The sequence below is a fragment of the Camelus ferus genome, chromosome 36 (assembly GCF_009834535.1).
Source record: "Camelus ferus isolate YT-003-E chromosome 36, BCGSAC_Cfer_1.0, whole genome shotgun sequence".
In the NCBI taxonomy this organism is placed as follows: Eukaryota; Metazoa; Chordata; class Mammalia; order Artiodactyla; family Camelidae; genus Camelus; species Camelus ferus.
Genome location: NC_045731.1, coordinates 11,911,023 through 11,934,194, shown reverse-complemented (window position 1 = coordinate 11,934,194; position 23,172 = coordinate 11,911,023). Strand labels below are relative to the sequence as shown.

Below are 23,172 nucleotides of genomic sequence, written 5' to 3'. Positions count from 1 at the left end.
TTCTTTCTATCCACATTTTCTGTAGTCTGACTTCAGTCTTTACCTTTTCTTTTATATCCCAAAGTTTTTTTTTTTTTTTTGCTTTTCTATTCAAATTAGCAGCAGTTTCTTCTTTGTTTCATTTTTGTCCAGTTGAACAAAAAGGAAACTCCTTAATACTCCTGAATACCATTTCAGAGTGTGTAGCACTGGCATTCGGCTTCTTTGGGAACCTGCTTGCTTGAAATTATAGTTGTCTGAGCCACTGATTATCTTTCACAAGACAGATTTGTCAAGTTATATCTATACCATTCCATAAAAGCAAAATTAGGAAAATTCTCTGTCACAACTTTTCAGCTGGAAATAGAACCTAGAAAATGTTAGGAATTGTATCTAGCAGGGGCCAAGCAGACTCTCTCCAGGAATTCTTACTGTTCTTAACTAGAGAGCTGGTTGTTTCACACTCAGTCTCATCTTAGTGGGTTGTACTAATGAATAATGGACTCCTTAGAATGTAAATATTTTTGTCTGAATTTATTGCTGGAATAGTTCAGAACATTTAATAAGTATATTCAGTAGCCTGGTACTGATGCTGTGAGGGCCTGTAGCTTTAATACATACTATGAATTTTCAGGATGTCAAAATCTTAAGCAGTGTTACAAATGTCTTTGAAAAGAGCTTAAAGAGATTTTATGGAAAATAGCAAATTGAGGACTTTTTTTTAAAGCCACTTCTAAATGAACAGCATTAAAAAAAATTTTACAAATATTTTTAAGCCTCATTTATGTTATGTTGAAATCTTTTCTTTCAATTTGTTTTTTCTGCTAGATATTAAGGCTAAGACACACCACAGCTGTGACAACAAAGAAAAATGTTGCAGCCTTAAGACGTGAAACTTACACAATGGATTTTATTAAAAAGCAGATTGAAGAATTCAACTTAGGAAAGAGACACTTAGCCAACATGATGGGAGAAGATCCAGAAACTTTTACCCAAGAGGATATTGATGTAAGTACAGTTACTCTGTTGGAAAAGTCATCACTGTAGAGTTGTAGACACTGAAAGCTCTTGTCTTCAGCCTGAGCCTTTAGTTCTGTGTAAATTTTAATCAGACTGTCAGAATAAAGGAATAAATAAAGGAAATGCCACGATCTGCAAGTTGGAACCATGGTTTCAGAAAGAGATGCTACTCTACTTGAAGCATTGTAAAGTAGAGTGAGTTTTAGATTTTAACTAGAAATGGATGCGTTTCCTTGATTCCGGGTCACAGGAGCCACTGTGAATGCTTGCACATGATTTAGAAACATTTATCCTGTTGTGTGTCTTAAACTCAGCTTTTTTACAAAATGATAAAACAAATGGTAAGTCTATAGGAAATCCCGTAAGTAACCCCAAGCCCAGAGTTTTTATCAAAATAATTATATTTCTGTATTTTCAAAGCAGGGCATGCCCTAAGTGATTTGAGGTAGGGTTAGAATTCTATTCCTGTTTGACTCTTGAATTATTATAATCCTGATAAAGTAGTAATAATAATACTTTTTGCTAGATATCCCAGAGTGGCTAGCAAAGGAACATAAATTTAACCACTCTGAAGCTTGTCTAATTTTTAAAGAAGAAACATATCGCGTGGTGTTTTATATTTCCCCAAGGAATAACATCTTCATATAGATTTATTATTTTATATGACTTTAAATGTTATTCTTGTAATCATTTTATAACTTTATCCATTTTAGTTTAATTCCCATCTTTTTGTATACCTTTCCTAATTATTTGTAAATGGTACTTCAGTATCTCTGTAAGGTACCATACCAACATTTTTGATTAAACCAAAAGAATTTCTTACTGCCCCTCTGGTCTAGACGAATTGGAGTTATTGACCTTATAGCTGCTGTCCTGTTTTTGAATCTTATGGTAATCTGGACAGTACTGGGGGATATTAAGAAAACTACATTTTTAGTAACACTAATTTTATCATAGGTAGTATAGATATTGCTCCATTTTTAGACAACGAGACTGAGGCACAGAAAGAATAAGCATCATGTTTAAATATGTAAGTGTGGGAAACAGAAAAGCTCCAGCATGTTAAACATCGAACCTAGTGTTCTTTCCTCATATCTGCCTCATTGTGTATACTTTATAAACAGTAGACACCTGACAGGATCCAGAACGTATTACATGATGTTTTAGCTAGACAGTTGCATACTCAAAAAGTTATGATTTTTTAAGGAAAACTTGGGGAAAAGGACAAAAAACAAAACAAGATCTTTTCCTTCCCCGTTTCATAATATGTGTCCTTTATAAAAATATGGAATAATGAGCATCTTAGTACAATGTCATACTGTAGATTTTTGTTCTCCAGATAGTATATAACCTCTGCTGCCCGAAATCGTCTCTCTGAGACAACTTCTTTGGCTGTTTCCATTTATTTTTTGGTAGCTGTTTTATTGAGCTGTAATTCACATACCGTCTGAAGATTGCCTGCAGTTCACTGGTTTTCAGTCTGTTCGCAGAGCTGTGCGTGGTCATGGCATTCTGCCTGCAGGACGTCTCCCTCGCTGGTCAGGAACCTCCATACCCTGTAGCAGCTCCTCGCCAGTCCCCTCCCCCCCCCCAAACCCTCTGGCTCCAGGCAGCTGTTTCTACTTTCCACCTCTATTTAGGTGCCTATTCAGGACATTTTATGTGAACAGACTTATAAAACATGTGGCCTTTGTGACTGGCTTCTTTCACTTAGCACGCTGTTTTCAAGATTCAACCATGTCGTATCATGTATTAGTAGTTGATTCCTTTTTATTGCCGAGTAAATCCCCGTTGTACGGGGTCCACTGCATTTCTTTTTAATCCATTCATCAGCTAACGAGCATCTGGATTATCTCCATTGTGGTTATTATGGATAATGCTTTTATGAACATGCTTGTAAGGTCTTTGTGCTTTCGTTCCTCTCGTGTATATACCTAAGAAGCCATTGCTAATCCAAGGCCATGAAGATTTACACTGAAGTTTTCTTCTGAGAGTTTTATAGTTTTAGCTCTTACATTTCAGTCTTTGATTCCTCTTGAGGTGGTTTTTGTATGTGATGTGAGACAGAATACCCAGTTGTCCCGGCATCATTTGTTGAAAGGGCTGTCATTTCTTCGTTGAATTGTTTTGTCACCCTAACACAAAGTCAGTTGGCTGTAAACATGGAGGTTGATTTCTGGACTCTTAGTTATATTTCACTGACCTTCATGTTCATTGTTACGCTGTGTGACCTGTTTTGATTACGGTAGTTTTCTGGTAAGTTTTGAAATTGGAAAGTGCTAGGACTCCTACTTTGTTCCTTTTCTTCAAGGTCATTTTGTCTATTCTCTGCCCCTTGAATTTCCATATAAATTTTAGGGCGAGGTTGCGTGCTTCTGCAGAGAGCCAGCTAGGATTTTGCTAGGGATTGTGTTCAATCTCTAGATCAATTTGGGGAGTATTTATCATCTTAAGTCCTCTGCTCTGTGAGTATGGGATGTCTTTGTGTTTATTTAGATATTCTTTAATTTCTTTCAATGATGTTTTACAGTTTTCAGAGTTTGGCATTTCTCTTAAGTTTATTTCTGAGCATTAATTGCATTTTTATTCTATTGTAAATCAAATTTTTTTATAGTTTTGGGGTGGATATCTTAGGATTTTCCATATGTAAAATGTTGTCACCAGCGAATAGAAATAGTTTTACTTCTTTCTTTCCAGTCTGGATGCCTTTTATTTCTTTTTCTGGCTGATTCCCCCGGCTATGCCAGCAGTGTTGTTGGCTAGAAATAGTGAGTGCGGGCTTTCTCATCTTGTTCCTGGTCTTAGAGAAAAGCATTCGGTCTTTCGCCGTCAGGAGTGATGTTAGCTGTGGGTTTTTGTAGCTCTTTATCAGATCCTGGAGGTTCCTTCCCATACCTAGTTTGTTGAACGTTTTTATCATAAAGAAGTGTTGGAAATTGTCAGATGCTCTTTTTTGCTTTTATTGGTGTGATATATCACATTAATTGATTTTTTTTAACTTTTCTTTATCTTTATTAAATTAAAATAGTAATGACTACCTCCATGTTATTCTTAGGACTAAACAGACACAAACAAAAAAAACATTTATGACATAATAAATCACAAAGTCAGTCATAAAGGACAACCTCATTTTACCTGTAGATTTGCTCTGGGAATCATGGGAGCAAATGCAGAGTTTTGTTTGTTTGTTAACATTGTTCAGTGAAACATTACTTATGAATAGCAAAGCCTTTAATATGACCTAGAACTAACAGTGTTAGATACCAGTTAAGACCCAGAAGAATCAGAGATCTTACCTCTGTCAAACTTGACTGATACTTTAAAGGATACAGGTTATTTATTTATTTATTATCTTTGGGTATTAATTGATTTGGACGTCAAACCAACCTTGTGTTCCTGGAATAAATCCCGCTTTGTCGGGGTGGTGGGTCATCTTTTTTATGTGTTCTGGATTTGGTTTGCTAGCATTTTGCTGTGGATTTTTGTATGTAATGGATACTGCTGTGTATTTTTCTTTTCTTGTCATGTCTTTGTCTGATTACCAGAGTAATACTAGTCTCATAGAGTGAGTTGGGAAGTTCTCCCCTCTTCTATTTTTGGAATAGTTTGTGAAAAATTGGTATTAATTCTTCCTTAAATGTTTGGTTGACTTCATCTGTGAAGCCATCTGGGCCTGGGGTTTTTGTGTGTATATGTGTGTTTTTGTTTTTGTTTCCTTATAATTACTGTTTGCCTTTAAAAATTGTCCTCCCCTTTCTGCTTGTGATCCATGTGTCCTGAGTAACTGTTCTCAGTAACGGGACACTCCCGCTGCCATGGCAGCATTTTTTAGCATCTCTTTACTACCTTTTCAGATGCAGGCGAAGCATGTTTTGGTCACTGACAGAAACAAAGTCTTTCAGTAGTTCTGTAATCCTGTTGAAGGGATGAACATTTTCACAACATAAGTATTCCAAATGAATTACATTGTTTAGAGTGGTTAGTTCATTGCTTGAATGTTTAGTCAGAATGTTAGTTTGGGATGTTAAAATTATTTCATGAGGATGTAAGTTTTAGAGTAGACACGACCTATAATGTCATTCAGTTGCCTAGTTAAAAGTCCAGGCTCACTGTATAATTTTCACGTAGGTAAATGAAGTGTCATTGTATTCAGATTAAACCACTTGTTATTTTATGTATTTTAGAAACTGGTTTTTCCTTACTCCTTAACCAATTGCTAAAATAATGATATCTGAAATCATTTATGAAATGCGTATTGGCAAAAATATTGTACATTTAAAACAGATTTTTTCACATATTAAAATATCTTTAATTTTTTTGATAACATACTTGTGACAGATATATTACTGTCTCCATCTAGAATATCCTTTTTATATTGTTTAAAGAAATCTAGAAGATTCTGTCATTCAGTCCGGTAGAAACAATATGTTTAGTTCTGGTCCTTAAAATACTGTTTTCTAGAGAAGATACGTTTAGCATCACTCTGTAAATGTGAGAAGTGATAGCTTTTCTGTACTTTTAAAACTGTGTGTGTATGTATGGTGGAAGTAAGTCGATGTTGTGTCATTGTGCTAATTAGAACATAATCTTCCTTAGATTTAGCCAATAAAGTAATGAAATCATGAATTAATATAAAAAAACATCCAATTGCTTCTTTAAAATGTGTAGCATCGTTTAAAAATGAAGCTGAGTTTCTCGTGAGGAACAACAGATGCAGAACATGTAGGACTTGGTTGTTAAGTTAATCTCTTTTAAAAGGTCAGTTTCATATAGTTGAAGTGACATTATAGCAAGACGCAGAACGTGGGATCGGGAGCCTCCTTGCCGTGTCACAGCTTGTGTTGTGATGTTCAGCAAGGCACGGCACTGCGCCATGGTTTTCTCGTCTCTAAAGTAATGATACCTGCCTGCCCACCTCAGGGCAGCGCTGAGGAGCAGGAGGTGAATGACCATGTTACAGGTCTCGCTGCTGTTAACTGTGATTAGTAAAATACCCGTAACTTGAGTCGGCCACTAGTTTCCTAACTGCCGTTGTCACACAAATCTTCTGGGCCCCCGAGATGGAGTGTGCGAAGGATGGTCTGCAGTCCCTTTGAGCATGTTGGTTTGTCACTGAGGGACCTAAGCCAGAGATGACTGTGTTGTAGGCGATGCTTCGTCTCTCCCGGTTCGCTGTCTGAGCCCCTGTGCGCAGTGTGGGCCGCTTTCCTTGACACGGTGACAAGGTTGTGCTAGACTCTCCTGCGAGTGCTGGCTCTGCTTCCCCAAGTCTCATTTCATGCCACTTAACTCTTTTGGCATTTTATTAAATTTAGTTGCCTTTCTTTGGCATCTGAGTAGATGTAAAGGCAGGAGAGGACAGTGACAACCATCTGTTACCAAAGCGTCGAAATTGTGTAGGAATTTATAGCTTTATGGTTCCTGTTTTCATTTATGTTTCTGAAACTATTATTTTTGTAAGAGGCTTGGCTCTGTCTGTAACCTGAGAGACAGTGCAGCTGATGAGTCTTATTTAGCATTTCCTTACTGATAAAATGCTTAGTTATTTCTAAAGACAAAAATAAATAACTTGATATCCAAAATCAAGAAAATATTTTAAGCTTTCAGATAATCTTCAGAAGAACATTGTGATTGCTGTTATATATTTAGCTGTCATAAATGCTTTTTATAATATTTTGGCTTTTAATATAGAAATTAAAACTAGGTACTTTAATTTTTCTCTTAGTGATATGATCAGGAAGTTCGATATTCTACAGAAGGAATTCCCCAGATGAGAGAAAATTATTTTTAATTGTTTTTTGTAATGAAAGATACCACCACTTGCTGAAAACCTCCCATATATGCGCAGAAAGCTCTCTGGGAACCTGATAACATTCCAACACTCCCATGTTTAGTCCTAATGAACACTGTATGGGGTAGAGCTTTATTGTTGGGGGGACCAAGGCTGCGCAAGGTCTTTCTGTGTCCAGGGTCTGTTTTTCTCACACTTTCAAAGACCAAATTTCTCGTTAACATTTTCTATAATAAGTTGTGGTCCCCCTGGCCTTGTTTAGTAGAGGATAGTGAGTGTGATGTGCCGTTGCAGAGCCTTCGGATTTGCCTGTGTGTGGTCGTTGCACTGTGGTGCCCCGTGTGAGTGCCGGCTGGGGGCCCCTGCCCCAACCCACCGGCCTGGCTCTGCCGCTCCGCCTCCTGCCCCTCCTGTCCCGCCGGAGCCCTGCCTGCGCTGTTGCCGGGCCGCCCTGCTGTGCCCCCCACCTTCCAGTATAACTGAAGTCGTTCAGCGGGTATATTAAAATCAGGAGCCACTGGCCTGGGCATGAGGACCCATGTGCCCTTCCTACTGAGTGAGACCATGAATTCACGTCCGCTGCTTCAGCTCCTCAAAGGCTTTGCCACTGATTTCTAGGTTTACAACTTTATTCCAGAAGATTGAGCTTGAATTGCAGTCTGGCCCCTGGCCTGGCTGAGTGCAGCGCATGGAACTCAGGTGTGAAACCTGCATCAGCCCATCTCACCTGCCAGGGCCTCCGTCATCTAACAGGCCTTCGGCTGAGAGCGCTGATGTGGGTCAGTGCATAGGAAGGAGTGTGACAGACAGGATCTGCAAATAAAAATCGTTCTGCTTGTCGCTGTTGGTATTTACTTTAAGATTATGTCATTTAGACGATTTTTTTAAGATTATTAACGCTACAGCATTGTATATCTGCTAGGAATTGTTTTGCAAAGTATTTAATGCTCAATCAAGATATTAAACTTATATGAAAAATTACTACTTTTAGTTGGTGAAATAACAAATTAATTAAAAAGAAATTAGGCAGGTATAGATTTTCTCAATTTCAGAAGTTTAATTTTTGCCTAATTTCTTATGTTATATTGAAAGGGTAGAAACCGCCACCTGCTCCTTCCCCCTGAATCACGATGGTGCTGCTGGTAACCGTCTGAAGACCCGATAGGAGGGAAAACAGGTCCCTCTGCCAAGCAGTGTGGTGTATGGCATTTTCCAGAAAGTACGGACGTGCATCCTAAATATTTTGAAGATAGATCTTAATGCCGCCTCCTGTTCCATAAGTCTTCCATGGGTGATCGAACGTTGATCAGTGTGTAAAAAGTATTTTTGTCTGTGATAGTATTCATTACTGTAGAGAGGAGTCTCAGATGAACGTTGAGCTGAATGGGTTTTGTAATTCAATGGAAAGCAGTTGTGGTTTGGTCTCTGTATATGAAAACTGTAAAGGAATAGCCCCATAGTGTATAACGGGGTGGGCCAGGAAGGGTTTTCCTCCAGTCGTGACCCAGGACTAGAGACCGGCCAGCTGAGCGGTGCGGGCAGGGACCTGGCACCGTGGGGACATTGTCACGTGCTGCTGTTGGCTATTGCTGCTGCTTTTAATCCTTCCATGTGTACCATCAAAAATTCTTCTCAACATCATACTGTAAACACACAAAACAGGTGAGGGCCACTGATACTTGAGTTTTCCTTTTTGAATTAAGCAGTATCAGTTACAAATCTTAAGTTGGAGACAGTTCAGTTATATTAAATGTTATGAGTACAGAATGGCACTTGCATTTGCTAATGTCTTTATTTGGGAATTAAAAGTTAAGTTCTGCATTACTCTCGAATTTCAGGAAAGAAGCCAGCAAATTGATACATAATACTGCTGAAGTCTACCAATTACTTTTTAATTGGTATTATAGACCTCATTCCGAAACCTGAATGTTTTATTCTCCTAAGTGTGGATATGCTATGTGAAGTTTCTCTAATTGATTTGCTGTGCCCATTCCATTTGATGTATCATTTTTCACAATATTTCATAATTTGTGCTCACTTCTAATGAACAGAGTCGTTAGGACAAGCATGTCTAAGTACAACTGACAGCTAACATTAGGTGCCAGATGCAGTTTCGAAAGCTGTGTAGAACTGTAGAGAACAGTTTAAATAAATTAGCACCTGTACATTAGTCTCACTTGCTGGTAATTTATAAGCGAATCAGTAGAGATGACATTTAGGTAAGTCATTGATCAAGTTAACAGCTGCAAACCCACTGTCCAGCTGGGATGCCTAATTAATAGAGTGCATTCCTGACCCAGTGCGTCCTTCTCCTGGGTTGAGCCTGCAATTCTTTTACACTTTGACATCAGCCTGGGAATATAGTTAAATGCTTTGCCTTCATTTTAGGGACACTTGAATTTACTGGTATTCTAGTTAAAATCCAAAGATGTAAGAAACATGTTTACAAATGAGAATTACTCTACTCTGACTTACTTGGATGATTTTTTTTTAATTTACGTTTTTATTTTTGTCAGGACTTTCTTTGTCTTGGAGTCAGGTAAACCATGCCACAGTCTAATAAATTAAATGTATACTCCACTTTTTTTTCCCTGGAAGAAGCAGGGAAGCTACTACACTGCATGAGGCTCTGGTTAAAGTAGTCTAGAGCTGTGTGTTACCACTAGCTGTGTGGGATTATGTGAATTAAAGGTAATTAGTATTGAATTAAAATGCAGTTCATCAGTAGCGCTGGCCACATACCGGGTGGCCACACTGGTTTCCGGCTGTCGTGTTGGACAGCACAGATGAGGACTGTTCCCGTCACCAGAGGAAGTTTGTTGGACAGTATTGGCTAGAGGATGGCTCCATCGCTTCCCTCCCCCCTCCGAATAATTAGGAGTTTGTATTTGTTGCCTTCTGCTATTTAAAAGAAGGAGCACCCTTTGGAAGTATAAGTGATACTCTGCAATTTTATTTTTATATTGCCTGCCGCTGAAATGATCCAAAATACCTGAAGAGTTGGTTTTGCCAGCATCACTGCTCTTGCTCTGTGGAGGCCTCACTGAGTAAAATCAGGGTCACTTGCACACAAGCACTGCGCTGCCTGAGCGGCCCGTCCATAACCACGTCGGTCAGCCACTGAGGGACCAGCACGGGAGTGAGTGGCCAGGGGGCTGGTGCGTGTCCTGCCGGCGTGGTGCGGGCAGCTCAGCATCTCGCTACGTGACTCACATCGGCGCATGATGTGAAACTTACTGTTTTATCTTTTGAAATTTTCCGCCTAATGTTTTTGGAGTGTTGACCGCGAGTAACAAGCCACGGAAAGCGAAACTGCGGATAGGGAGGGGGGTGGCTGTACCTTATTTAATCGTCACAATAATGGGTAAACTTGATGTCCTTACAGATCAGAGTCACTGGGACTGGTGGTACTTGGACACTATGTTTAGGGTTAAAAGATACAATAAGGATTATATGTTATTTCATCCTGTTTTCATGTTCACCACTCCCTTCTGAATTCTGAAAGGCAGTGAAAGAAGGGGTTTATAGCCCAAATGCTCTGCCCAAAACATACCTATCTGCTGTTAATCTTAACTGCCAACATGTAGAATTCTCTCGTTCTTATGTTTACTGTTTGTTTCACAACGGTATTCACCTACTTGAGTTTTAACAGCTGTGTGTGTTAACTGGAAATTGAGCTAACACAGAGAGCAACAAAATTATGTTTTTTGTAAAACTCAGGTATTCCTTTGTTTGCTTCAGGAGCTGTAGGAAATCTGTTCAGAGTGGCCACGGGAGATAAGTGGAAGTAAGGGCTTAGGGCATGCTGTGCCCCCGCCCACACGCTAGACGGTGGGCAGCGGGCTGGGAAGGCGCCGTTCTAATTTTTGGGTTTTGTTAATTTGGCTGTTAACTGATTTGTCTTATTTACCGTTCTCTTTTTCATTCCTTTTTCTTCCATCCTTTATTTTTCATGGTTCTCACTGATTTGAGACTTTGCCGTTTATCTGACATGATAGCTTTTGCTCTGTGGCCCTTCTGCAGCGGTACTTGGCACAACACCTGATATAGCTGGTACAGTACAGCATCATACGTTGTTATACTGTATCCATGACTAGTAATACATCATACAGTGTAATGTAGTTAGTGCCCTGTAATGGAGTTGGCTGTGTTACAACCTCAAATAGTGAGGAATTGTAAACTAGTAAATAGGTGTTAATTTACTTCTAGCAAAGTTTTGTTTTTTTTTTTTTGTTTGTTTTTTGTTTTTAAGACAGAGCCGCTTTTCCTGATTCTTCAGTTAAATTTCTGGATACTTCTGTCACATTCTCTGTAAGCTGGCTTTCGTTGTCTTAAGATGTGAGGCCGACATCCTTTGCCATTGATGGTTTCTTTTCAGGGTCTACCAGGCAATTTCCCTGTGACTTTTCTAAGTCTTCATTTTTAGGAGAAATCCAGCTGTGGGGTAGAATTCCTCCCATTCTCGTCTCCCTCTAGGACTCTATCTTGTGGTCACCTGAGGTAACAGTAATTTTCATGTTTGGAAATGATGCCAGTGACAGCTTGAAACTGATGGGAAGTCGGTTGGACTTCTTGTAATTGTGGTGGTCTCGCTCCAAGGTGACGACTTAGTTTTCCACGCTGTCTCATGTTCTCATCACCTCTGGGTCTCAGTAGCCCCTCTGCTCAGACGTCTGACCAGCCTTGGAGGTGCGTGTGTGACTGAGAACTGGGCCTGAAGTCGAGCTGCCCCCCGGGGGCTGTGGGCACCTGGTGGCCCTGTTGAGACAGGTTGGGTCTGGGGAGACTGTATTTACTTACTTTAAAATTTTTAACACTTTCTTCTATCTTTTATTTTAAAAATTTTAAATTTCCAGAAAATTTCAATATTCAGTGAATACAACCACACACACACACACACACATATACACATACACCTTCCACAAATTTGCAGTTCTTAACATTTGTCATACTTCCTATATCTCTAAATAATATTTTTAAAATATAGTAAGAATAATATAAGAAATAATTTTTTAAGGATCATGAGTTTATATTTGTCTAATTCAGACTTAACTTTACTCAACATTACATTTCTTTTATATTTGTATCTCCTACAATAAAATTTTGGTCACCATAAAATTAGTATGTTTACTAACTTGCTTTATGCTCCAATGTACCCAGAATATTTCAAAGTCATAATAGCAATATTGCTACTAACAATAAGCCTACCAGGTAAAGTTGAAGATTCCTTTGCGGTTACTTTTTGTCTTTAGAGGTTAGATTTGTTTCCGTTTGTATTAGGTTTTAGTTTCTTTTAAAATTTTTAGTCTTTAATATATAAAACATTTACATGTTTAGGAGTTCAGTGTATAAAAACATACACCCAGAGAAGACTCACTCTTACCCCTGTACCCCACCCCCAGCATGGAGGGCTTCACGCAGGACGTCGGAGTGTCTCGCCCTCACCAACAGTGCGCCGTTGCACTTTGGAATTTTAGCTCATCCCGTTAGATGAGAGGTACTATCTCAGTAGTTTTCATTGTACCTTTTGTATTATGAATACATTTGAGCCATATTTTTCTTTTTTTTTTTTAATGTAGTTTAATTGGTCAGTTTTTTTCCCCTTGCCTCTGAATTTTGGGTTATAGTTAAGAAAGAGTTTCCCATGTCTAGGTTGTGAATGAATTCATGCATGTTGCCTTCTGGTACTTGTTTGATTTCATTTCCTGTGTTTGACTCTCTGACTCATTTGGACTTTATTCTGGTATATGGTGTGAAGTTTGCATCCATTTTTATCCTTTTTCAAATGGTAATCAGTTCTCAACATGACTTATTAAATAAAAAATCCACCTGCTCTCTTTCAGAGAAGGAAGGGAGAGGAGTCCCCAGTTTTTCAAAAAGAAAAAAATTCACAAAATTAACACTCTGACATTTGATCCAAGTTTTGTTTTTGTTTGGTGTCAGTTTTATTGCTGAATGAGTGACCCAGAGACACAGCTGGGCTCCCTAATATAACTGAACGTATTCGCCAGAATTACCAGCCCCTGCTTCCAGGGGCGGGTCTGGTGCAGCACGTGTACCGTGTGGGGAGAACAGCTCCCTAACTAGCAGCACTGTGTTGGCCTGAGCCCGGGGGGAGTTCAGAGAGGGGCGTTGTGTGGGGGTGGGGGGTGCGGAGCCTGTTCTTTTCCGTCTCTGTCTGGACGTCCGCCCACCCCCGGGGCTGCAGGGCCTGCACTTGTGGACGGGCTCCTGCCGTTTCCTTCAAAAAAGAGAGCAGTTGTTTGTAGTGTCGCCTTCATGTCTGACGCCGCCACTGGAAAATTGTTAACACCCAGCTCAACAGTTACACGTTTTCTCTTCTGGGCGATGTGTGTGGTGATGTTACTTTCCCATTTAAAGGGTTATGATGTGAGATAAGAAAACTCCTGGTTGACTCGGCACTGAGTAAGTGCTCGGCTGCGAGTCACAGCGTGACCGTGTTTCGTGGCGGTTGTTGATTACCCTTTTGTGTGTTTTCAGAGAGCCATCACTTACCTGTTCCCCAGTGGTCTGTTTGAGAAGCGAGCCAGGCCGATAATGAAGGTAGTTATCTTCATATTTTTACAGATTTCACTCAGGTTCATATGTTACAGCAATTATCTAAAGCATTTTTAATTTATTTTACAGCATCCTGAAGAGATTTTTCCAAAACAAAGAGGTAAGTTTGTTCGGGTGAAGTGGACGGGCCTGTCTTTCCAGCGGTGGTGTGCAGTCACCCCTGTGTTAGGGAGGGGCACTCCTGTGTCGTGGTAGTCGTAACTAATAATGCCTGAAGTTTACGAACTGTTTCTTTTTAACTAAATAATGTTAAAATTAGATCAGGTTAGAGTTTATGCCTGTACGCAAATCAGATTATTTGCATTCTGATATGCTTTTTTGAAGGAGAGTTTAGTAGAGATCTGCTGGAGACTCCGTAACCCTGCAGGTTTCGTCCTCTGAGAACGTGCCCATCCCTCCCTGTTGCCTTTGTGTGACTCTGCCTACCTCCAGTGCCTCATCAGAGCTTGTTAGTTTGATTTCCTTACAGTGGAGCAAAGACCTGAAATTTCCTAAGAAATCCAAGTGCAGAATATTTTGTGTTCCTACAAATTTTCCCCCAACCACACTGAAGTTAAACACTCTTTTTAAAGTAACTTGCCTTTGAATCTTTCTTCAGCATTCAACTTAGTTTCCATAGAAGTGGCAGCTGTCTTTTCTGTTTTCCCCCACGTTTCATCTTTTTATGTCATACTTAATTCATGTGATTGTAGAAGTAAGGACCACTGCAGTAAACACCGCTGGCGCCTTGTCAGCGTGTAGCGCAGCAGCAGGAATGTGTGGGTTGCTGGAGGGAGCCTGCTGGCCGAGTGCTGTTTGCAGGCGGCCCGAGTCAGGATGTTTTAGGGTCGATTCAGTAGAGATCAGCAAGAGAGCAAGTATTTTTATTAAAAGTCTGTTTGTTTTGTTTGCACTGGTGTTTTTGCTGAGCTTTCCCTTTGTTCAAAGTTGTCGTGCTTCTGCTCTACTTCATTCCTTAAATGATAACTTTTATTTTGAATCTTGCTATAAATATTTTGAATGTTTTTATAAATTTTATCTGAATTCTCAGATGAGTTTGATGATAAACTATAACTTCAGTGGAATTAGTAGCTTTTGGGAAAATAGTAAATGAAGGCTGAATTAAAAGTGCTCATCAAATTTAAAGCCGCAGCTGAGTTTATAGTTTTGTCCCTGAGGTCTGTCATACCTTGAAAAAGTTTGTAACTTTTATTTCATGTAACCTTCTGCCAGAGCAGAGGAAAAGTAATGTAAGCTTTCAAATACTCTTTAAAGACTCAGAAAATTATCAAATCTGGACACGAATTGCATAAAAAAGAAACCTATACTCTATTCTCACTAAATTAAATGATAGCAAATCAAATAAAGCATTATATTAAAGGAATATACCAGAGGATCTTTTTCCCCCAGGAATATAAGGATGGTTTAACATGAGGAATTTATTAATGTAATTCTCAGTGTTGATTGATTCAGGGGAAAATACTTCCAAAGATGAATAAAAAGTCATTAACACAATTTATATTTTGGTAAAAAGCTCTTAAACTAGAAATAAAAAGAGACATTCTTAGTTTGAGAAAGGCTGTCATGAGAAACAGAAACACATCAAATTAAAAAACGTATCATTGGACTCCTCATACTAAGTTTAGGAATAAGACAAGTGTGCCCTCACTTGCCCCTGGTTTTCTGTGTTGCCTCGAAACTCTTAACCAGTGTGATTTAAAAAAGCAAAGAAATTAGGAATAAATCAGTTAGTATTCACAGATGTTATGAGTGCCCACTTAGAAAGTATAAAACCATAAAACATAAACTGCATTAGAATTTCAGCAGAGTAGCCTTATTTGGATGTCTGAATACTGGAAACATTCAAGCTATGAATTGTTCTGAAATTTTTTAAAGGGACTCTTTTATGAAAACATGCCAGAGTATAGGAGAATCTGAAATGCTAGTCACACAGAGGTCCTGTGAGCCTCCTGCCAGTGGACAACAACACGGTGGCCAGATTCACACAAGGAAACCAGTGTGGGATGGAGCTTAATGATGACCTAAGTACATGGTGGTCTCCTTGGTAACAAACAAATTGTGATCTTTCTCTGCCTTTCTGTCTTTTTCCTGGACAAGAACCACTTTAGAAACATTGATTTCCAGTTGTACAGATACACACCTACACACACACACAGACACACATAGGTGTGTGTGTGTCTCCTATTTTTTTCCAGCACTTTATTCTGTATACTCCTTGCTCATCTTTGTTCTGGTTTTAGATCTACAGTTAGGTTAGTAAATGCTGTCCGTACTCCTTTTGCTAAGGTTTCCCTGATTATCTCTAGTTTGAATGGAATTCATTTTCTAGTAGATTCTTCAAAAAGGGCTCATAGATATAAGTTGCTTGAGTCCTTATGTTTTTAAAATTGTGTTCTTATAGCCTTGATGCTTGAAGGACAACTTGGCTGGAGGAAAAAGTCTGGTTCATACTTTCTTGAGTTTCTTGAGGCTGTGGCTCCACGGTGGCCTGGCTTTTCTGTCTGGTTTTGGAAGTCTTATGCCAGTCTCGTTATCTTTCCTTTTACATTATTAAATCTTCCCCCGTGGTGGTCCTAAGGATTCTTAATCTATCTAAAGCTGTGTAGTAGCTTAGTGAAAATATGACATTGAGCTGATTATTAAGGGTCAGTTTATAGGTGCCAGTGAGCCCTTTCAAGATGTAGGTTCAAATTCTTACATCAGAATATAGTTTTATTAAAAATCATATATATGTATAACTTAGTTATATATTTTTTTGTTCATTAGTTGTGTATATATGTGTAACTAAAAAAGTGAATATAACTTTTTTGTATAAAAATGTTATAAATATTAGTTCTGTTCCCCTTTTTGTCTTTGTTCCTTGGGATTCAATTATAGAAATGTTATTCCTTCTTTGATTTTCTTCCACATCAGTCATTATCTCTCTGAGTCTTTTTATTTCTTCCTTTAATCTCATTTTCATCTTTTAAGGTGTTTCCCTAACTTTTTTATGTCCTTTATTTGTTTTTAATCTGTTCTTTTGGGAGTTACTTGTAAGTTAGTCTACATTTCTGATGATTTTAACTTTTTTTTTTTCTATTTCTCTCCTGAGTTTAATCAAGTTGTTTCATTTCTTTGAGTTTTTTTCATCCGTTATGTTTTCAGTTTTTGAACTTTTCATTCTGAGTGTTCTCTAATAACCCCAAATGGTGGTTTGAGGATATTTAATGCAGTTTGCAGTATAGCATTTCAGTTTCCTTCTGTTTCACCACTGGTTTTGGTGAGGATGCATTCTCATCAGTGGAATATTTAGATTCTCATTTTCTGTGTTAAATTTGTAGCAGCCTTTTTAAAAATGGTGGAAACATGCTTCTGCATTTCTGTGGACAGAACTCTCTTATTTCTTAATCTACATAATGGAATTTTAAAAGTAGATTGTATCCAGAAGATGATAGAGTTAGGTCAGGATTTAAAAGTACATTATGATTTTGGAATTAAGTGATTGAAACTCTAAAGTAGAATCAAATAAGGTGGCTAATTGAAAGATAATCATACAGCTACCGGTGTTTTTTAAATAACATATGATATTATGCCCTTGAAAGATAATCATACAGCTACCAGTGTTTTTTAAATAACATATGATATTATGCCCTTAAGTCACAAAGAGGGCAAAGAACAATAAATCATGTATTTCAGAATCTAAAACTTGTCTCCAAAAAAAAAGATACTACAAATTTAAAATAATAAGCAACAGACTGGGGAAAATTTTAAAACACAGCAGAAGTCTGATACCTAGAGTAAATTACTTGTAAAGAAAAATGGGCAGAAGGGAAAGTAGGTTAATTCATAAATCAGGAAAATAAAAGTAGGTAAATAATTTTAGTCAAATAGGACAGGAGATCATTATTACTCACAGACTGGAAACTGCAAATACCATGTGTCAGCAAAAAACCAGAAACAATGTGAATGTTCATCAACAGGACAGTTAATAAAGTGTCAGAGAATCCCGTGGAAAAATACGCAGGTGAGAAAAAGAGTGAGACAGCTCTGCCTGCATTAGTACAGAGGGACGTGTTGTTGTGTGGGAATAGCAAGTGAAAATGGTTAGAACTGTCTCAGTCCTTCAAGTTACCCTATGCTGGGTGTCTTACAAACAACAGAAGTGTATTTCCCACAGTTCTGGAGGCTGGAAAGTCCAGATTAAGGCTGTGTATGTTTGTTTACACCAGTATTTCCTGAGTTCTAAGGCACAGTTTTTCAAATTTTACCATCTTTAGAAAGCAGTATTCATTTTACAATTAATGTAAACTATTGTGTGCTGTTAGCGTTTTTTCTTTCCTTCTTTGTAGAATACATGGTGGAGCATCTTAAAATCTGAGATGTCTTAGCTCAAGTGAAGTCATGTGTTCACACATGCACACACACACGTAAACGTCCATTGTGAAATCAAGTACACACAGGCTCCTACTCACACACATGGGATGAGACCCAACTCAGAAACCCTTCCAAGCTTCCAGTAGGTCTTACCTGCAACCAGGATGTTTGTCAGAAGATCCGTTTCTGACTGACTGCTTTTGTGCTGTAGTGAAAAGTGCATAGTAGTTAATAAATACTGGAAAATAAGCGGGATTTCATGAAGTATTTGCAAGTGATTTGGAGAAACAAATCATCCCATACGTCATTGGTAAATAAGAATCTGTTTTTATTTTTTAAGCCAAGTTCCATATCTAAATTATTTTCTACCATTTATTATGAAATTTTGGTCTTCATTTTAAGTGTATTGACTTAAAGTGGCCTGTGTGTAATGCCACTTATCCCAGAAGAGAAAGATAACCTACATATTGTACAGGTGGTATTTTGAAAGAAAAGAGTGTATTATTCAAAAACCTGTAATGAAATGACTCTTTTTTTGTTGGACAAAATAATACATATTGAATTTCTGCCTCACAATAAATTCCAGATAAGTTAAACTTCTGATCACGAAAGCATGCAGAACTTCCAGAGAGAAGAAAATACAGGAAAATAGTTTTTTAGAAAGCTCAAAGACTTAAAACAGGTTTTCTCCATGGGGGTGATATTGCCCCCAAGGGGGTGTAAATTGGTTCATAGGAGGTGAAAAAAAGCTATCATGATGTTTGTGGCCCTCCAAAGGGCCACAGCTTGCATCAGCCCATGCGCCGTGTATCTGCGGCATTAAAATTTCATGGGGTGAGAGGCAGTTAGGGAGAAAGTGTCTAAAAAGATTCCTTAGTAGGGACGATAATGAAAGAACAGTTGAGAGACACTGCCACAGAGGAAAAATGACAGCTTCTGCTGCACGTACGCACTTTAAACTTCTTGATTACGAAAGATGCCACAAACAAAATTAAAAGGCAAGTGACAGGTTGGGAGAAAAGAGTTTACCACTCATTTGATAGACAGAGGAGTGTCGTCTTACTGGTTGGAGTTCTTACAGGTCGTTAGCAGGGAAGCAGCTCAGTACAAATCCAGGAAGAGGACGTGGAGTTAGTGTTGGCTTACTTACTTCCTGCAGCAGCTCCGTTTCTGTCTGTCTGGTGTATATTAGATGCGAATGACCACCTGCACTTCAAAAGGGGTCCCACGGAACACCTGGGTGGACCCCTTCTGTTGTAGACATTTTGAACTCTCAGGTGCGTCAGCACAGAGTTGAAACAAATAACGAGGCACAGAAAAATCCATTTGGTTTTTCTCTTTGTTACAAAACCTGTTTCTGATTTCCTCAGTATACATGTAACTGACTTAATCAGCTTTCCTTTTAAGATTATGGGAGTGCCTTGTATTTACAGCCAAACCTAAATTTTTTTTTTCTAGCAAGATGATTTTGGTGTTTTGTGTGTTTACTTAAAACAAATCATAAAAATTCTCATGGTGAAATATTTAGGAATGTTTTATCAAATGTAAACATTGTGTGTTAATGCATATGAAATATTAAATATTCTAAATATTTACATGTTAAACATTCCAGACTTAAAATTCTAAATATAAATACTTTTTTGTTATTTTGAAACTTAATTGTAATTATAAACAGGTATCAAATTACAATTAAATACAGTACTTAATCCCCCTCCGTCTTTATTTTTATTTTTACTTGTTTTTATCTGTTTTTTTAGTGGTCCAGTGGGGAGAAGATGGCCGCCCATTTCATTTTCTCTTTTATACTGGCAAGCAATCGTATTATTCATTAATGCACGTAAGTATATTACATTTGTGGTAAATAATACAAACTGTAAGCTAAGTAACTAATGATACCAGAGTTTTCTCCCAGCTTCAGAATTTACTTGGTCTGTCTCACAATGGACAAAAACAAGACTTCTAGAGGTAAAACAGTAAGTTGAAAGGCTTTATGTTTTATTGATTCACTTTTGCTGAAGGGGAGCATTGTGGAATCTCTGTCAGGGTGGTTTGTCCTTAAAACGCTTTTGCACCGAGTGGAGGTCGTGTTGGGAGACGGATGCTCAGCTCAGTGACCGTGTGTGGTCGCATCCCAGGTGAAACCTGAACCAGGCAGGCACCAGAGCCACCAGGCACTCACCTGGAGAAAGTCAGTGCTTCTCTCTGCTGCATTGTTACCACGTACGGTTTCTGCCTTTCATAGGCCCGTGCAGTGTATGAGTCTGGAATTTGGGACCAAGAAAGATCTAAGAAATGATTCGATTCCACTTTGACTCCCGGCTGCATTTGCGTGTTCTGGGAACAGGTTTTCTGTCTCCTGGAGCTGGACGTGTTTGATGGTGAGCACACGACAGCTCCTGGTCACAGAGGGGAAAGGCTGGCCTCTGACAGCCAGTCTTGTTAAACGGCAGAACCCACTTTATTTTAGAAGATGATGCCCAGTTTTGTTTTATTCGTTATATGATTTTCACCAGTTACTCCCTGGGCCTCCCCGTCCACAGTCCACGCTCAGGTTGCTGGCGTCACTGGCACAGGGTCCCTCTGCTTTTTTAGAGCCCTCCGGTGTTTATTTGTGCTCCACCAACCCAGAGGACAGAATCCCCACTTGTCAGGTACATTTATTTCTTGGGGGGAACAAAAAAGAAAGCCTCCTTTTCACTTTTTGGTGACCTTGGGCAAATGAGCTTCTTGCCCTGGCAGAAATGAAATGAATGATAAATGCAGAGTGTGTCTTTGCTGAGTAATGGAGCCCGGCAGCTCTCCACGCACAGCCCGCGGCCGCCCGGGACCCCCGCTGCTCATTTAAATAGGTATGTCAAATCTGCCTCCCAAGGCCGCCGGTTTGATCTGTGGTAATATTTGTGAAGGTTCCATATGGACTTGAGCCCCCTGCAGTGCTGAGAAATAATGTACAACGCTTCATGGTGCAGACGCACATTTCCCCTGGAAAGGGGTGCAGCGCTGCGTTTAGCTGTCGGAGCGGATGATGGAGCGAGGCGCTGGGCCTGTCAGCTTGTTACATGGATGGGCTGCACGCAGCGAAGCTGTGAAAATCTGTGCCTTTTAACTTTTCTACTTAATCACGGTTGTAGCATTGCCTTTATACTGTATGCTACATTAATTCTCTTCCTGCCTTCTGCCTTTCATCCCAAGTTTCACGGAAGAAAGTAAAGCATGCGGGTCTTGTAGAGGGGCCTTATCAAACAGCTGTCATCTGACAAGCCATTTGCATTTGTTTGGGCTGAAACTGAGCAACCCCAGGGCAAGGTACTTTGTGGCATTCCATCATCATGCACAAATTACACATGGTATAAGAGCCCTAACTTCATTTTTAGTGAGTATGTTTTAAAAGGTAGTGCTTGAGAAACTCATCGGATTCTCGGTGGATAAAAGACTACCCCACTCGGACGGAAACGTCACATTACATCCAGCTAATAAACGGTCTTCCTTTCTGAGTCGTAGTTCTGTTGCATATAAGAGAGTTCTTCAGGCTTCTGTGTTTTAGTTAAATTCAGTCATTTAGGTTGGGCTGTTGTATATTTTGACCCTCAAACACTGGGTTTGGTATTTGTTTTGTTGCTCAGCAGAAGAGTTTACACATATGAATTACAGATGTTTTGGCTTAACTTGAGCCTATTAATTCAGATAATAAAACCTTGTGTTTTCAAAAATATGTTTTGTGGTGCAGGTCATAGCTCAGTGGCAGTGCTCAGCATGCACAAGGCCCCGGGTTATATCCCCAGTACCTCCATTAACCAGAAAGGTTTTTAAACTCATTTTTTGGAATTTTAATTACAGGTATGTATAAAAGGACAAATGTTTTTCTAAATCTATGCTGATCACTTGGGCATCGTGAATGGCAAATGTTACTGATCACAGCTGTGGTCACTGCAGTCTCGTTTCCTGGATAAGGCAGGTCAGCGTCACACTGGGGACAGTCTGACTCTGGAGCAGTGTGTGGCCCCGTATTCACTGTTGGGTTTACAGTGGTTTTGTGGTGAAGTCAGGCGTTGCATATAAAATAAGGCGGTAAACCTGAAGCTGCTTCACATTTGCTCCCTCCTTTGTCTTGCCACTTCCTGGTCGGGGGGTGGGGGTGCCCGCTCAGTCTGTGGGAGGGGGTCCCCCTGCTGCAGCATGGTGGGGACGGCCCCCCGGAGACTGGCAGGTGGGCGGGAAGTGAATTGTTGTGCTGCCATTTCTTTCTGTGGGTGTAATTTCTTCCCCTGTGACAGAGGGAAGGACGCTAAGCCCAAGTCTGTTTCTCCCATGTCCTGGGCCTGCTGTACTTGTGAGAGACATGGCCGTCATCCGCCAGGCTGTTAGACAGAAAAGCACGGATCTCGAGCATGTGTGCAGTGGTTCGGGAGACCTTTCTGATGTCCATTAACCTTTTTATCTCCTGTAATCGTGTCGAAGCTCTTTTTAGTGTTTGGCCGCTGTTTGCAGGTTGTATGTTACATGACAGCAACAAACAGAGGGTGAGTGTGGTTCAGCTCACAGCCAGGCCCGTGCGCCGGCCTTGGTGGGTGCTCTTCCCAGTGCCGGTGATTAGTCCCTCCCGTTTTGGTGGAGATTGGGGTGGGGCTAAGGGAAGAGGAGCGTGAGAAGGAAGAAGCAATTTGTTGTTCCTGCCCAGGAATGAAGCCTGACAGGAAAGTGGAAAGTGAAGGAAAGTCCGCCGACCCAAGCGGGTCTCGGACCTTGTGAGTGTCACATCCCAGAGGCTCCTTCACAGGTTAGTTGGACGCCCGCTCCCCGCAGGCACAGCCATGCACGAGTTTCCTGGGAAAGTCTATAAAACCCATTTATTTTACAAGATAGCTGATGGGATGCACATATGTAGTAGTGACATGTGACACAGGACTCACAGGTTAGTCCTCAGTGGTGAGTAGTCTAGGCAAGAAGGAGTAAGCCTTACGGAGTTTCTCAAAGGGTCCTTGAGGACTGAGAAGGCTCCGTTCTGGACAGTACCGCTCACCCGTCTTTTTCCGCCCACGCTGGGTGGCACTCCCACCCCAGACAGCCACAGAACCAGAGCTGTGTGCTCCTCGGACGTGGGTAGAATTTCAGGTCAGGGTTTTCAGGAGCAGAATGAAGAAAGAGAATGAAAGTGTCCTGAAACAGATGAGCGGAAGTATAAAGGAGAGGGAAGAATTTGTAAGAGGACGGTCACATGTGTCTGCGATGAAGCAGGTGCTGTTCCATGGAAGAGCTGATCTGGGGGAGCCTGCGACTGGGTGCGGGAGGAGACCTGCCAGCGTGGCTGAGGGACGGGCTGGCGGGGGTGCCCTGGGGGTCCCAGCCGGCCCCGGCACCCTGTCTCCGCAGCGGGAGCTGCCCTCGCAGCCCGGCGGGCAGGCAGAGGTTCCCAGCCTGGGTGCATGGTGGGCCGTACGCGGGTCTCCCAT

General features: G+C 40.1%; 1 protein-coding gene across 1 annotated transcript in view; it reads left to right on the top strand.

The window, feature by feature from the left end:
* MRPS9 (mitochondrial ribosomal protein S9) overlaps nt 1-23,172 on the top strand; it is a 38,869-nt gene that overhangs the window by 732 nt on the left and 14,965 nt on the right. The window contains exons 2-5 of the mRNA XM_006173386.3: nt 808-987; nt 13,292-13,354; nt 13,439-13,469; nt 19,480-19,559. Coding sequence (XP_006173448.1) covers nt 808-987; nt 13,292-13,354; nt 13,439-13,469; nt 19,480-19,559 — 354 coding nt within the window. The remainder of the gene's footprint in view (nt 1-807; nt 988-13,291; nt 13,355-13,438; nt 13,470-19,479; nt 19,560-23,172) is intronic.